Here is a 15208-nt window from a genome sequence, read left to right as displayed (position 1 = left end):
TTAGTCGAGTTATAAAGATACTTTACTTGAGGCTTTTTTTTTATGGTGTAAGTTTCTAAAAGGCAAATCAACGGATACTTGATAACGTTGCTCTCATACTTGTCGTAGGGAATTATTGGGGGGGGGGGGGGGGGGGGGGATTTTAGCCTAGCCATCAACCAAATTGAGCAAAGGGTTTTGTTTATAGTACAAGCTTTATAAAGGGATATACACGGATAAAGTTGCGCTTATACTACATTGCAAGTCATAAGAAATTTGGTATATTTTAGCAAGATCATAAACCAACTGGGCTTTTGTTTTATAGTAAATATTTCATAAAGGGAAGTCAATAGATACTTCAGACCGTTGGGCTTTTACGGCACAAGCCATAGGATATTTTTATATTTTATAGCTAAGTCACAAACCAGCCTGGGCTGGGATTTTAGTTTATAGTGAATAAAAGGGAAATTGAAATACGCATGACAGAGAACAATTATGTATTTCTCACTGCTTTCGAGCATAGGTTTTAGAATTGAAAAGCTTGCCCATAGTATAGTAACATAAAAGCCTTTTTCAAATCCCGGCTAAGTGAACGGATAATATGGGATTATCCCAGTAAAAAAAGCTTGGAATTTCATTAATTGAAATTTCACACTAATGGCTAACCCCTACTTGGGACAATAAAGGTATATAATCTTAGTGGAGGAGAAATTGAGTTGGATTTAAAGGGAAATGAAAATTAGCCGGCCCACGTATTATAGCTATATTCCTCATTCTCCGCACAGAGATTGGTGTAGTTGGGATTACGTCCCCTGATACACTCGGAGGCCGGTGGTCCAGCCCGATAGATCGGATTGTTTTGTACATTTGTGACCGCATAGTTGCAGGCGAGGAGCGTGTTGTCCAGCCCATTGGCGTCCGTGAACCGGGCGACGGCACAGCCCACGCGATTGTTGCGCTCATTCACCATGGTCGTAAAGTGGCCGATGGCACTGCGGATGATAGAGATACCAACTGAATTAACTAACCAAAGCTAAGCAACGAGATTCGTTGGGCATACGCACGGTCCGTCACGCGGCACATAAACCTCCACATCGGCACTGGTCGCATATTGATACTCGTCGAACCAGGCGGCGATGCGCTCCCGCAGAAATGTGGCCGTGTCAATGTTGCGCGTGTAGAGAATGCTCAGATTCTGGCCGGAGTAGCGATAGGTGTTCGTGTTGCGGCACTCGTCGTGCGCCATGCGGCACTGCAGCGTGTTGTAGGCGGCCACCTGGGCGAGCGTCGAGTCCCACGACATCGTCGCCATATGCAGGGCACTCGGAAAGCCACTCAGTCCGCCGCCTGCGATCAGATTGCGTCGATCGTTGTGCTCCTTCAGGATGAGCGGAATGTGAGCATCGAGCGAGACAAACTCGCCCTGACAGCCGCTCGCGAATTGCTGAGAAGCACAGATCGTTCAGTTTAATGCCCCCATTCCATTCCATTCCATTTCCCATTTCTCTGATGTGGCACTACTTACACCACTATTCCCGCAGACAACATGCTGCACTCCCTCCGGGCAGAGTGCGGGATTGCAGTAGTTCTGGGCGCAGCTCAAGCGAACGCCCAGCCAGAGCAACTGCAGCAAGGTCACAAAACTACAGCAGCGCGCCATCGGCAGTCGAGCGAGTCGCAAGCGTAGCCCCCAGCGGCGCAGCAACTATTTATAGGCAATGGCAGTGCTTGGACAATGCCTCCATATCGTCTCACTGGCACATCTGTTGTTCGCGCTGCCTGCCATAAAAATCACAGGCCATATCACATAAAACAAAGGGGAAAGGGAAAGGGAAAGTGAAAGGGAGAGGGAGAGGGAGAAGGAGAGGGGAACGACTTGAAAAGAAAACAGCTAGATGCACTGCTGATTGTTCGGCTCACTGAAGGTTCTGTTCCCATACGCTCGTATACGTAATAAATTCGATAACAGCTGTTGCGCTGCCCCTCCCCTTGGCCACCTTGCCGCTCAGCCCAGTTGTTCTTTTCAGTTAATTTAGGTCGCTGTCTGACTAGCTGACTGGCATCAAAAGATTGGCGTCTTATGACTCAACGGAACTGCCGCAGCTTGGCTTACGCTTTGCCAATCAACAGCTTTGCTCTTGTTCTTCAGCTTCAATTGGAGAGGAAATCATTTGAAAATCGATATAAAGCTGAGCTCTAATTGGATTCTTATATGAATTTATTTAATTCTGTTAACGGCAATTGTAGTTGCTCTAAACTATCCTAGACTGATCTATTTTTAGGCATATACATATGTATGTAACCCTTGTATGTATATCAACTATAAATTAATGAAAAATGTGTGCATATGTATGTGTGTGTGTATATCTATCTATTCAAGTGCGAATGCACGTATCTATGCATATGTATGTAAATATTTACGTTTATATTTAGAAGTAATGTTCTGTCTTTATGTGTATGTGTATATTCTTATTCATTCATATATGTCTATATACATGTACATATATGTATATGTACTTATATACAACTTTATTGTTTTTATATGTATGTGTGTATGTATTGTGAGTAACTATGCATGAATGCATACGCATAGTCATACAAATAAATATACATACATTAATGTATGTACGTGATCAGTCTTCAGGTTTTCAATAACAATCAAATGATGTTTTCTGAAGCACTGCCTTTCCATGCGATTCTCAGGAATTGAAGTACTCCCCAGTGGCCATCATGCTTTGATGTTTCAGTTGTTCTGCCAATCTAAACTAATTTATTTTTAACACTCCATTAAACTCACTCTCTATTCACTCCCTGACTCCGCTCACCCTCTTCGCTCTCCACCCCACCCCTATGTTGTTGTCTTTTATTCGTTTTATCTAGTTATTTGTGTTCATCTTTCTAGCTGTTGGCCAGCAGCAGTTTAACCCGCTTTAGAGCTGCTTTTGCACTGGAAGTGCTTATGAAGAAGTCCTTCACGAAGATTGCAAGATTTCTGTGATACCTTTCGCTGGACGGAGGCGGGGCGTAGGTCAGTTCTGGCCACGTTTGAAAAGTTTAATTGAATGGCTTGAACCGGAGCAGCTGCACTTTTACTTTTTGACTGTCTGACTTTGACATGTGCCGACAGCACCCACGTATCGACGTGAAGGACCAGACGGAGCCAAACTTCCGACTCGATGCCCGCCTGTCCTGAACTTGGCTCGACGCACTGGGCCAATCAGGCCTCGGCTACAGCTTTGTGTGCCGAAGCTTTTGCGCTTCGCCATTGACACAGAGCTGAACAAAGCTCTGATGGAACGTCGACAGAGGCGACAGGCTGGACAGGTACAACAGCGGGTGGGCATAGGCATAGGCATAGGCGTATGGGAAGGGGTGGAGGCTCCCTCGCAGAGAGACGTTAATTGAAATGCTGCAGCTGCACACGTTGTCTGCCATTGGCAACGGCCCATATTTGTTCATCTTATTGAAGCGATGGCTGTGTGTGAAATTTTCCACAGATTTCATTTTCATTAGCCAGATAGGTCAGTCAGCTCCAGTTCGTTTTCCCTTTCATTTGCAGCTGCTGCCGATGGATTCTCGTTTACCTTGAGCTATGAAACAATTTCGTTTTCATTTTAACAATTCTTATGCAAGAGACCAAAAATGTTTTTGTAATTTGTACGAGATGTTAGGCACTTGCTATCTATTTCCTTTTGTGCCCAAAGTTGTGCACTCACAGTGGGCATTCGTTAGCGTGTACACGAGAAAGTGTTCAAGCATGAGCATTGAGTCTACAATGGAAAATGAGAACAGCTGAAAAGCGCTTGTGCCCTGTGGCCAATTGCAATAGGAATAGACATGTTTATTTCTCAGAGCATTGTTCTCAGCTCATAAGAATTTTAAATCTATTATTCAGAGCGAAGATTCCACTGCAGTTCAGCTGTATGCTGTGTCCTGTATGATGTATGCTGTATGCTGTATGCTGTATGCTGTATGCTGTATGCTGTATGCTGTATGCTGTATGCTGTATGCTGTATGCTGTATGCTGTATGCTGTATGCTGTATGCTGTATGCTGTATGCTGTATGCTGTATGCTGTATGCTGTATGCTGTATGCTGTATGCTGTATGCTGTATGCTGTATGCTGTATGCTGTATGCTGTATGCTGTATGCTGTATGCTGTATGCTGTATGCTGTATGCTGTATGCTGTATGCTGTATGCTGTATGCTGTATGCTGTATGCTGTATGCTGTATGCTGTATGCTGTATGCTGTATGCTGTATGCTGTATGCTGTATGCTGTATGCTGTATGCTGTATGCTGTATGCTGTATGCTGTATGCTGTATGCTGTATGCTGTATGCTGTATGCTGTATGCTGTATGCTGTATGCTGTATGCTGTATGCTGTATGCTGTATGCTGTATGCTGTATGCTGTATGCTGTATGCTGTATGCTGTATGCTGTATGCTGCAAATATGCTGCAAATATGCTGCAAATATTCTGCAAATATTCTGCAAATATGCAAATATGACATTGAAAGTTTTGAGTCAATATATGGTCGTTTACCATTAAACGCCAATATTTTGGAGTTTTTTAATGATCTCAGACTTAAGTTGCCACATTTGAGTGCACTCGCGCAGGTTGTTCTAGCAATCCGATTGCATTGTTTTCTTTTTTTGGTTTTTTTTCATCTTATTTACATTTATATGTACATATGTATGCGTGTATTTACATGCACACGAAGGCAAAAACATTTTCTGCTGAGTTTTTTAGTCAAAGTGTTTTTGCTGAGAAGCTTTGTGTGAGGGAAAATCGTGTTAGTTTTACGCGACACTCATGTGAGAGCGTCACACGAATGAGTCCTCGCATTGCGTCTGAGCGAAACAGATGCTAAAGAAAACAGAGAGTGACGCTCAGACGCTCATTTTTTTGGTTATGATGCGAGGAAGAGAATAAACAAAAAACGCTCAACTCTCATTTGCAAGCTCTGATATATTCTAAGTATTCTAGAATATTTTTGAATTTTTCTTTTTAATTTTTTTTTATTTGCTGGGCACACCTATTAATCTGGCCAGCAAAAATTTGAGTTTTTTGTGAAGTATGCCAAAATTATGCTAAAAATTACTTTTTTTTATACCCTGAACCCATTTTCAATGGGAAATCAGGGTATAATGGTTTTGTTGAAATGTATGTAACAGGGAGAAGGAGGCGTGGCAGACCCCACAAAGTATATATATTCTTGATCAGGGAGACGAGCTGAGTTGATTTGGCCCTGTCCGTCTGTCCGTATGTATGAACGCGTCGATTTCAGAAGATTTAAGAGCTAGAGACTTCAAATTTTGTTTAAAATGTCCGTAATTACAGCGCGCATATCAAGTTTATCATTAAAAATCGATAACTCATCCCGATCTTTTTTTATCGATAAAATACCTTATCGAAAACCAGTTATAAAATTATATCTTCTACACCTTTATTGCTAGAGTCTCCAAATTTTTAATGTATGCTTATATGCAATTTATACAATTTCGGTTTTTGTTAAAATGTACCCCCCACCCTTAAATTCACCCCCTCACCCTCACTTTCGTAAAAAGCGTATTTCAAATACTAGAGACTTGTGCTTTGGCAATTACATGCATATTCATGTTATAACCATAATCTGAAAGTTTCATGAAGATCGTACGTCCACAAAAAAAGTTATTAAGCAGTTAAGTTCTCATAGTAAGCGCTCACTGCCGCCCATGCGTGTTTATGCGTGGGTGCTTGTGTGTGTATGTGTTTGTGTATGTGTGTGTGTATGTGTGTGTGTGTATGCGTTTGTGTGTGTATGCGTGTGTGTGTGTATGTGTGTCTGTATGCGTGTGTGTGTATGTGTGCCTGTGTGTGCGTACGTGCCTGTGTGTGTGTGTGCGTGTTTCTTCTGTAAGCTGAAAGACGCGAAAAATTATTGAAATATCTAATGCTCCAAGGGTTCAGGGGATCTCGTAGTCGAGCAGTCTCGACTAGAGCTTTCTTACTTGTTTAAACTTGGTTTTTGTTTTTGTGAGTCTATGATGTGTCTATTTTTTAAGGTAAGTTGAATTTTTTAGTTACATGAAAAAATATAGACGTTATTCCCATTAAAAAAAAAATTTCACACCTATTAATTTGACCATGAGTGTATATTATATTTTATAAATTATATATTATTTGATTCTTAATCATATATATATATATATATATATATATATATATATATATATATATAGATGTTATAATAATATTATAGTTCAACTATAATATACGAAAACTATTTTCATATACATATGTAGCTACATATTTAATGAGAATTATCAATGGGTTGAGTTTCGTCCAGCTAGAAGTATTACTTAGTTTCCTTTTGTTCATCTATGTTTAAGTCATATCTTAACGGGATTGTTCTATGCACAATTAGAACAAAATTTTATGTTACCAAGTGTTACTCCCCAATATAGTCTCTAAGACCTCCATCAATGTACGAGTCATGTTGTGCAGTGTAAACAAGTGCGACGCTGACTCCACAGAGATTATCGCTAGCGGAAATGACTTTCAGCTCGCGCCTGGATCTGACCTGGCCTCGCATAATTAACGCTGGGAATTAAGCAAACATTTTGACTTCGCTCTTCATGCTTGTATTATTTGTTTTAATGTAATGAGTATTTACAATTCGAGTGGTCAACAAAAAATTAATGCAAAAAACAAAGAGGTGAAAGGGCCGCTGCACGAGCTCCCAAACGAACACAGCACACATGTCACAGAGGCCCAGACACAAAGGTATCGCATGTACGCGGATTGTGGATCGCTGTTTACCAGCCGCTGGAGGCCCAGCCACCCTGAGGTGCCCAGCCACCGCCACCGCCACCGCCGCCGCCGCTGATGCCGCCTGCATCGGAGATGACCTTGACGATTTGCACAGTGCCGGAGCTGCCACCATGGCCGCCTCCATAGCCGCCGCCATAGCCGCCTCCATAGCCGCCGCCATGACCGCCTCCATAGCCACCGCCGTAGCCGCCGCCATAGCCGCCGCCTGCACCGCCGTCGGAGATGACCTTGACAATTTTGACTGTGCTGGCACCGCCACCATAGCCGCCTCCAAAGCCACCGCCATGACCGCCTCCATAGCCGCCGCCATGACCGCCTCCATAGCCACCGCCGTAGCCGCCGCCATAGCCGCCGCCAGCACCACCATCAGAGATGACCTTGATGATTTTCACGGCACCACCACCGCCGCCGCCTCCATGGCCGCCGCCGTAGCCACCGCCATAGCCGCCTCCATGGCCGCCGCCATAGCCGCCGCCGTAGCCACCGCCATGACCACCGCTATAGCCGCCGCCGGAGCTGAGGGCGCTGCCGCCGCCAAGGAAGCCCGCATGGGCCATGCTGCACACAGCGAGCAGACAAACGAATACCTTGGAAGAGAAACAGGCACAATAAATCAATTCCAATTACGACATTGTCACGGCACGGCACAAAACAAAAAAGAAAAAACAATTAAAAAAAAAAAAAAAAAATTAAAGTTTAGCTCGAAATTTCCGTAATCCCGACGACGGCGATATTTCGAGCTGAACCGATCCGGAGGCAGGACGCACCTTCATGTTGGACCTGTGTCTTGCTTGGAGCTAGGAGTTGGGATTGCAAATGCGACTTCGACGAGAGCTGAACTTCAACTGTGCCGCTGCAGTGCACTAGCGCTGGCTTTTATGGCCCAACCAGAGCTGGCCAAGCGCCCAACAGGGCCCAAAGCCACAAAACCAGCTCGACCCTGCCCCAAGCTGGTTAGCTTGCCGGACAGCCCGTTAGCCAAGTCTATGCTAATGCATGACACTCTAATTGGTTGTCCACGCGGTGCTCTGCTCGGATTATGCCATCATACAGCCATCATTCAGCCATCAAAGACCACAAAGCCATCTCTCCCGACGCCTTCGCTGGCGCGTTGAGCTCACAGCTCGCACAGCTCTGGGCTCTCTTTATTGGCTCGTTATGCAATTCATCAAAGCGCTTGCACAAAGAGCATTAGCCAAACAAAACAAAAACTAATGCGAATAAGTAGCGCTTTTTAACACTCCAAGCCCCAAGCCCCAAGCCCTAAACACCAAACACCAAACAGCGAAAACCAAACCCAACTCTGAATCAAATGCGGCGTTCATAAGATGCCCTAGCTATATGGTCATTGTAATACTTTAATAACGCTGCTGGAGCAACATTTGCCATTTTCCGCTTTGGTTATTAAAAACTTAGCCCAATGATAAACAGGCAAGCGTGCTCTTGTGGGAAATGTACGACTAGCGGATACCCTAAGCCCAACCAAGAATAATCGATTCGCTCTTGTATGCACACATAACAAATCACACATGTATACATACAGACATGCAGACATGCAGACAGACACACTTACATACGCACAGACATACACACACACTTATAAGTAATACCGTTCATTGCTTACTGCCCAGTTTATGGGCTGCTCTTATGGTTCATCTCTCCCATAGTAAAAAATGCTATTACAATTTAATTGCTTAATAACTTTTATTCTAGAAAGAAACTTTCTCAATATAATTCATAAAGACATTTAACTCATGCGTGGGCTATTTTTTATATTTTCCTTTTCTTTGTGTATCAAATATATGTTTGATGTAGTATGGTATATACATATGGGTATATACATGACACTTTGGTGTAGTAGAGTAGTGAAAGTATTATGATAAATCAGAAGCTAAGAGACTCATTAATGCTAGGGAGGTAAGTATGTAGCATACTCTGCCAAAGGTATAAAAGATACTAAATACGATTAAAAATGAGTATTACCTTGATGGTCACAAAATTAATATACCTGAAAAGAGATAAAGAGTATTTGACGACAACAATGTCGGTACTGAGGTCATCGAAATAGGTTATATTTATAGAATATCTAGTGTTATGTCTTTATCTGATTTAGCAGGGTACCACAATACACATAATAGAACATAAGCTACGATAAGATAAGATGTCTCAGTCAGCACATATCGAGAGGAAGTTCCATGTGATGCAGTTCATGTCATGGCTAACGAGTTCCTAACTAAATATCATGTTATACAAATTATGTATATGTTTACGGTTTTTTTATTAAAAATTAATTCTTAGCATGATATGGTAAAACTTCATACCCCAAAATCTTGTCTTAGATTGAAATCACTGATATACATTTAATATGAACAGCTTTGGGGCTCATCTCTGTTGTCTCGATTCCGTTGAGTATAAGAAGTGCGCCGATGGAGCTTATTAATTTATTAAGCCTTCGGATCGACACTTGATAGATGGCAAATATAATTCAACTGTGTTGTGCCCCAAGTTAATTGCATCAGCATTGTTTGCGGGGCTCGCGGAAGCTCACAAATCCCACGCAGTCACGACATCCAGTGCTGGCTGGCTGGCAGCTCGTCCAACTGGCTCTTTGGGTCCGTGGTGGAGCCAGCAATTATGTTGAGCTGTAAATGAAATAAATTAAAGCTCACAAATCTCTACAATTTTTATGTTTTCAAAACTTTTTGCCGTTGGAAATTTGTTAAATTTACGAGTTAGTATTATTAGCTTAGCTTCAATTCAGGGCTGCTGCCGTCTTCGACTTTTGACGAGGGTTCGTCTGCCGGCGCGGACGGTCTAAGCCGCTAAACAGGTTTCCAATTTACATCGTATTGCCTGATCTCCGACATAAGTACACGAATAAAGCTTCATTATAATTTCTTCATTTGCTATAATTAGCGTTAGATTATGCAATTCCGAGATTCGATACGTTAATATATTATATTATTATCAGAGTTTTTTTATTTTAATAATTTTTATCATGACCATTAGCATTGGTTAAGACTTAACAGATTTTTCATAGCTTCCTAAGAAGCACTGGAAACTAAGACAAAAACTTTCTTATGCCAGTGCTGAACTTCTATACATGTAATATAATTTGAATAGTCCCTAACTATTTCACAGCTCCCGCTGCATTGCCAAACTCAGGTAGACTCACTCGCTGTCAGCCTGGGGCATCCCCTAACAATTTAGTTTGAAATTGATCCAACTTGACATAGTTATAACTAAATGTTATTCAAATGTGACGTGAAGTAATAATCCTCTTATGGCGTCAGTCGAGTTGACTTTCTGGCATATCATCATCATAGTGACAAAATAAAATCATTGTGACAAATATGTTTTTGATTAATGAATGTATTTTCGATACCCACTCAAATGAGCTGCTAAAAGTGGATAAATGCAAATTATGAAAGCATTTGTCACGTCCACCTTTACTGTCTGTTGAGCGAAGTTCAGCTGTGATTAACAATAGGTGTGAGGTGAATTGTCTTTCTATGCGATTCGCAAACATGTATAAACTTGAATATAGAGTATATTGTTGTATAGCTTTCAATTATGCGAGTATATATGTCAGCTGGGAATGTTACTTATTGTCTTTGTTCATCACTGTAGCCTTTCTATGTGATTCTCATATATATTCAATGTGTCTTACAATATATGTAAGCCTGAGTATTGTATTCGAGTCTTAATCATATATAAAGCTGTTATAATAATAATATAGTTCAACTACAGTTTGATCTCTATGTGAATTTCATATACATATGTAGGTAAATATTTAATGAGAATTCTCAATGGGTTAAGTTTCGTCCAGTTAGAAGTATCACTTAGTTTCCTTTGGTTCATCTATGTCTAAGTCATATCTTAATGGAATTGTTTTATGTACAATTAGAACAACATTTTGGATGCTATCGCTTTTTCTGATACTTTTACTCTCTCTTTCTCTTTCTCTGTATCTCTTTCTATTTCTCTCTCTCCCACTGTCCCTCTTTCTTTACCTTCTCATTCTTATTTGCTTCTACCTATATTCTATGCCCTCATAGCATACACATTTTCATATCACAAATGTTTTGCTGCCGCACTTATAGGGTAACTCCAAGTCGCCCACCTTGCCTTTTTATTTCTTTGCTAAAAATAAATTGATATAGCTGCAATCAGCAGTGGCATGAAATGTAGAGTGGTTCATATAAAATCTTATAGCTGCGCGAAAAGAAAAGCAGAGCTTATTAAAGTTACTTAATGTCCATAAAGGTATCTACTCTACTGTCGCCTCACTCTCTCTCTCTCTCTCCTTCATTCTCTCAGTGTCTATGATAGCTATGACTATACATAAATTAAGGCGGTCCATTTGTGGATTGTGCGAAGACGCCTTTCACCTCATGCCAAAAATATTAATGGGTCTTATTTAAGTCAGAGCTTCCGACCCAGAAACCAGCTTGTTTACCTATTAGTTATGCATGTGCATTATTTGATATACATACATATATACAGATGAGTTATATATGTGTGGAAAATGTTTGATTCAAGGTGTTAAAATGCTTTTTGTTGTTCGTCTTTCAATTTTCTGCAATTTTCTATTAAGTCGTGTCTGGGGGCACATCTTGATCAGTTCGGATCTGTGTAGCATGTGCAGCTAATGATCGAATTAAGCGTCTGGCCAATTGCTGCTCATGTTAATGGTAGATTAGAGCACTACCGTGCATAATTGCCGACGTCGAATCGGGTACGCGACCCTGTGGTATTTGGTGCGTGGCTCGGGGACTCCCGCTGCTAGCCACACGAAGAATAATGATTTTTAAATGTTTTCTTTTTGTTTTTATATTTTTCAACACAGTTGAAGATGGTTTGTACAGTTTATAAACTATTTAACACAAAAAAAAAAAAAAGATTATATATTGGTAAAAAAAAAAATCAACTTGCACTTGGTATGTGTGCCATCTTAAAGATATAGTAACAACATCTACAAGGCTAATGCCGTTGCTCAACTCGGACAACAGAAACAAGCGAGTCGAGTGCCTGGCCAATCACATGGTTGCGTATGTGTGTGTGCGTGTATGTGTGTGTGAGTGTGTGTGGGCATGGAACTATGACTATGGCTAGCCGTTGCTTTAGCTTATGGCCTAGTTGAGCTCAATCCCAGCCATTGCCACCGCCGGCAGACCAGCCAGCGCCGCCACCATAGCCGCCCTCGCCCAGCACCGTCACCACCTTCACATCCTCGACCTGGTGGCCATGATCGGCGACAAAGTGTCCGGCGTGGCCGTGCTCGATGGCGCCGCCACCTTCGTGGATCACTTTAACGATGTTCACATCACCGCCGTGACTGTGACCGTGACCGTGACCGTGACCGTGACCGTGACTGTAGCCATGATCGATACCGTGACTGAAACCGCCATGCACAAAGCCGCCTTCCTGAATGACCTTAATGACCTTGACTTCCTCGCCGCCACCATGCACGAAGCCACCGCCATGAGCATGTCCATGAGCCTCCTCGTGGATCACCTTAACAATCTTGACCTCGCCGCCATGAACATGTCCATGTCCATGTCCATGTCCATGTTCTTCCTCATGGATGACCTTCACAATGGTGGGTGCACCACCGCCATATCCACCGCCGAAGCCACCGCCGTAGCCACCACCGTAGCCACCACCATAGCCACCGCCGATGAAGCCGGCTTGGGTCAGGCTCACGCACAGGAACAGGCACACGAACACCTGAGGCACAGATGGGAGTCGAAAATTGAAGATGAAATGCTTTCGCTTTGGAGTTGCGGGTGTTACCTTCATTTTGTTGTCGGTTCTGCTTGGGTTCAGCTTTAGCTCTTGTTGGACGAAGTTAAGCCTGGAAGCTTAATCAGTTACTAATATTGATGCCATGCTCGTTGGCTGCTATTTATACGTCCATCCAGAGCTAAACAAGCGAACGAAAAAGTTAATTGATATCCAAAGAGAAATGATAGCAACAACAACAACAACAGCAACAACAATCAGCTGCGCTGCACTAAACCCAGAAACAAGTTCACGACCCAAAATAGACAAATCTATAAATTATTAATGTATCTCTTAATGGCTAACAGCCAAATATTATAATCTTGGCTACTTGTAAAACGAAATTTGTAACATCCATGAGCTGCGTATATGAATACATGTACATACATAAATATGCATGCGCGTATATGGGCCTATATAATATCTATATAGAGTTGATATTAAAGCAACTAAGCCAAGTTAGTCTCTGTCTTGGCTTGATGATGCGGATGGGTCGATCATAAAACACACCTACTTAATGAGAGAAGCCAGTTTCAACACATTTGATCAGTTGTGTATGTTAAGGATATCTGATTGATTCATTTTCATTAGTATACATCGGAAACACACACACCCCTTTATTTGTATAGCTACGAGGTATATGCGTATACAAACTATTAACAGGTGTTGAGTGGAGGGAGATAGAGCGAGAGAGGGAGAAAGAGAAAGAGAGAATATCACACACTCGGTGACTTACTTTTCACACCTTGTGACTCACTTTGGTTCCATTCGATATTCTTCAACTCACTGTGTCGCCAATTGGACTGGCAATGCCTCTGTTTGAATTAGTCTTGAATCGCTTTTACACACTCTTCAGTCAGTTTTGGCTGCCTTTGTTTCAATTTGATTCCTGTTGATTCAGTTAAGATCATATTAATTCTTTTTGACTCACGTTTACTAATTTTGGTTCGCTTAGAATCAGATTTCACTCCAATTCAGGTTCCTCTATTTTGACTTTGACTCATTTAAATTCACTTTGAACTCTCTTAACTCACTCAGATTTAATTTAACTCAGTTTTATTCAGTTTGATTCATTTTAACTCGCTTTGAATTATAGTTGACTCTATTTCATTCCCGGTATTTTGACTCTGACTCATATAAACATGTTTTGCCACACTCTAACTGACTCTGATTCACTTTAACTGAATTTGATTCACTTTACAATCACTCTGACTTACTTTGATTACTTCTGACTCATTACAACTCACTTTGACTCTCACTGATTCTTTTTTCTTCTTTGCCTTTGTAACAGTAATATTTATGTTTATTATCAAAACACATTGGGTTGCTTCGTATTCGTGTACGTTTACTTTAATGTTGAAGAGACATTATTTTCAAAGATGAATGGGAATTCAATTCAAATTGTAGTTTTAGGGGCGCCACAGAATTCAACTCTATGGAAGTCAGATACAATAATAATTAAAAATATATTTACAAGTTTGTCTCAATTCAAACTTCAGCTAACAGCTAAGTTACCCTGTAACTGTTGGGCAGCCGTATTCGATTTGAATATTCTATTTTGTTTATCTCGCAAACGACAGAGTTTCTACATGCTTTGGTTTATATGTTTTCCTCTTCTTCTTTTTCGACAGACTTTCACATGACTAAACATTTATTTGCGCTTTTCATTTTGACATTCTGAATGAGTGGAGTTTCATATACATACAATAACAACAACAACAGCAACTCAAAGGCTTGCCAATTTGTAACAATTGAACATGAAACGCAGCAGAAATTCAGTTCAAAGGCAATTGTGGGTAACAGAAAGGAAAATACCTAAATAGCAAGTCAATATATCTAACAAACTGTGATCCATTAGCTTTATTATATTTCAAGTTGCAAAACTAAAACAAAAGAGAGAAACAAATGTGAATCCTAAGCATTGTGAGCAGAGTGGAAAATATGCAATATGCATATTCGAAAGTTCAGTGTGACTGAACTGCCCCTGGAGACGTTCGATGTGTCGTAATATTGTCGCTCCTATGCCATGGCTTCGAATGTGCCTCCAATCAGCAGCGCAATTAATCACGCCCCACCTCACCTCACCCCGCCCCACAGCAGCAGCTGACTACAGTCTTGAGTATTGGGTGTATGTTGCCGGGGGTCGCCGGCAGTCGAGCATATCCAATGCCCATTAGCTGACACTCAGCGGTCTGTCGATCAGATGATCCGCTCTGTCAATGCCGAGAGCTGTGCGAATTTTTCGGAGTTTTGAGCTTCGCTGAACCAGTTTTATTTTCGCACAGCTTAAAACTTGATGAGATATGAGATAGACGGAGTGCAAGGGGAGAAGATTGGCTTAGTACATACCCATTGCTAAAATGTATGTAGCTAAAACATGTTTCCTTGTATATATAAACTTTGATTTTTTTTGTCTTAGCGTATGCTTAAAATTATTTTGCTATGTCTTGCGTATAGTTAATTTTGATTATTAGCATTATAATTGCATTAATATTAATGCGATTAAACTTCAACAAGGTGTATTCAAATTTTAAGATAAGTGATTATTAAGAGCTTAGCTTTGATTCAAATGCCTTGGAGCTTCACTCAATCAATCCGCTTAGGATATTTTCTTTGCACGCTGACATATGT

At 41.4% G+C, this 15208-nt stretch overlaps 3 protein-coding genes across 3 annotated transcripts; all 3 read right to left on the bottom strand.

Annotated features, from left to right (window-relative positions):
- Positions 1–453: 453 nt before the first annotated feature.
- On the bottom strand, positions 454–1685 carry LOC108618652 (venom allergen-1). The gene is made up of 3 exons (XM_018014742.2): positions 1505–1685; positions 1044–1423; positions 454–971 (listed from the first exon to the last, which is right to left on the bottom strand). Exons 1-3 carry the CDS (start codon positions 1637–1639, stop codon positions 719–721), a joined length of 768 nt encoding a protein of 255 aa, XP_017870231.1. The 5' UTR covers positions 1640–1685; the 3' UTR covers positions 454–718.
- Positions 1686–6594: 4909 nt separating this feature from the next.
- On the bottom strand, positions 6595–7692 carry LOC149267845 (uncharacterized). Its single transcript, XM_018014542.2, has 2 exons — positions 7561–7692; positions 6595–7380 (listed from the first exon to the last, which is right to left on the bottom strand). The coding sequence occupies exons 1-2, from the start codon at positions 7564–7566 to the stop codon at positions 6778–6780; spliced, it is 609 nt and encodes a 202-aa protein (XP_017870031.1). The 5' UTR covers positions 7567–7692; the 3' UTR covers positions 6595–6777.
- Positions 7693–11606: 3914 nt separating this feature from the next.
- LOC108618509 (uncharacterized) lies at positions 11607–12697 on the bottom strand. The gene is made up of 2 exons (XM_089473961.1): positions 12590–12697; positions 11607–12523 (listed from the first exon to the last, which is right to left on the bottom strand). Exons 1-2 carry the CDS (start codon positions 12593–12595, stop codon positions 11939–11941), a joined length of 591 nt encoding a protein of 196 aa, XP_089330087.1. The 5' UTR covers positions 12596–12697; the 3' UTR covers positions 11607–11938.
- Positions 12698–15208: the final 2511 nt, after the last annotated feature.

This window comes from Drosophila arizonae, chromosome X (assembly GCF_054131065.1).
Source record: "Drosophila arizonae isolate 15081-1271.41 chromosome X, UAZ_ARI_1.0, whole genome shotgun sequence".
Taxonomy (NCBI): Eukaryota; Metazoa; Arthropoda; class Insecta; order Diptera; family Drosophilidae; genus Drosophila; species Drosophila arizonae.
Note: the sequence above shows the minus strand (reverse complement) of the source record. Positions and strands in the feature narration are given on the sequence as shown.

Excerpts from the sequence above, each read along its gene's own strand:
- LOC108618652 (XM_018014742.2), bottom strand. The coding sequence starts at position 1,639 with ATGGCGCGCTGCTGTAGTTTTGTGACCTTGCTGCAGTTGCTCTGGCTG. Across the intron at positions 1,424-1,504 it reads TTGTCTGCGGGAATAGTGGT|CAATTCGCGAGCGGCTGTCA; the intron begins GTAAGTAGTGCC and ends TGTGCTTCTCAG. Across the intron at positions 972-1,043 it reads TATGTGCCGCGTGACGGACC|TGCCATCGGCCACTTTACGA; the intron begins GTGCGTATGCCC and ends TATCATCCGCAG.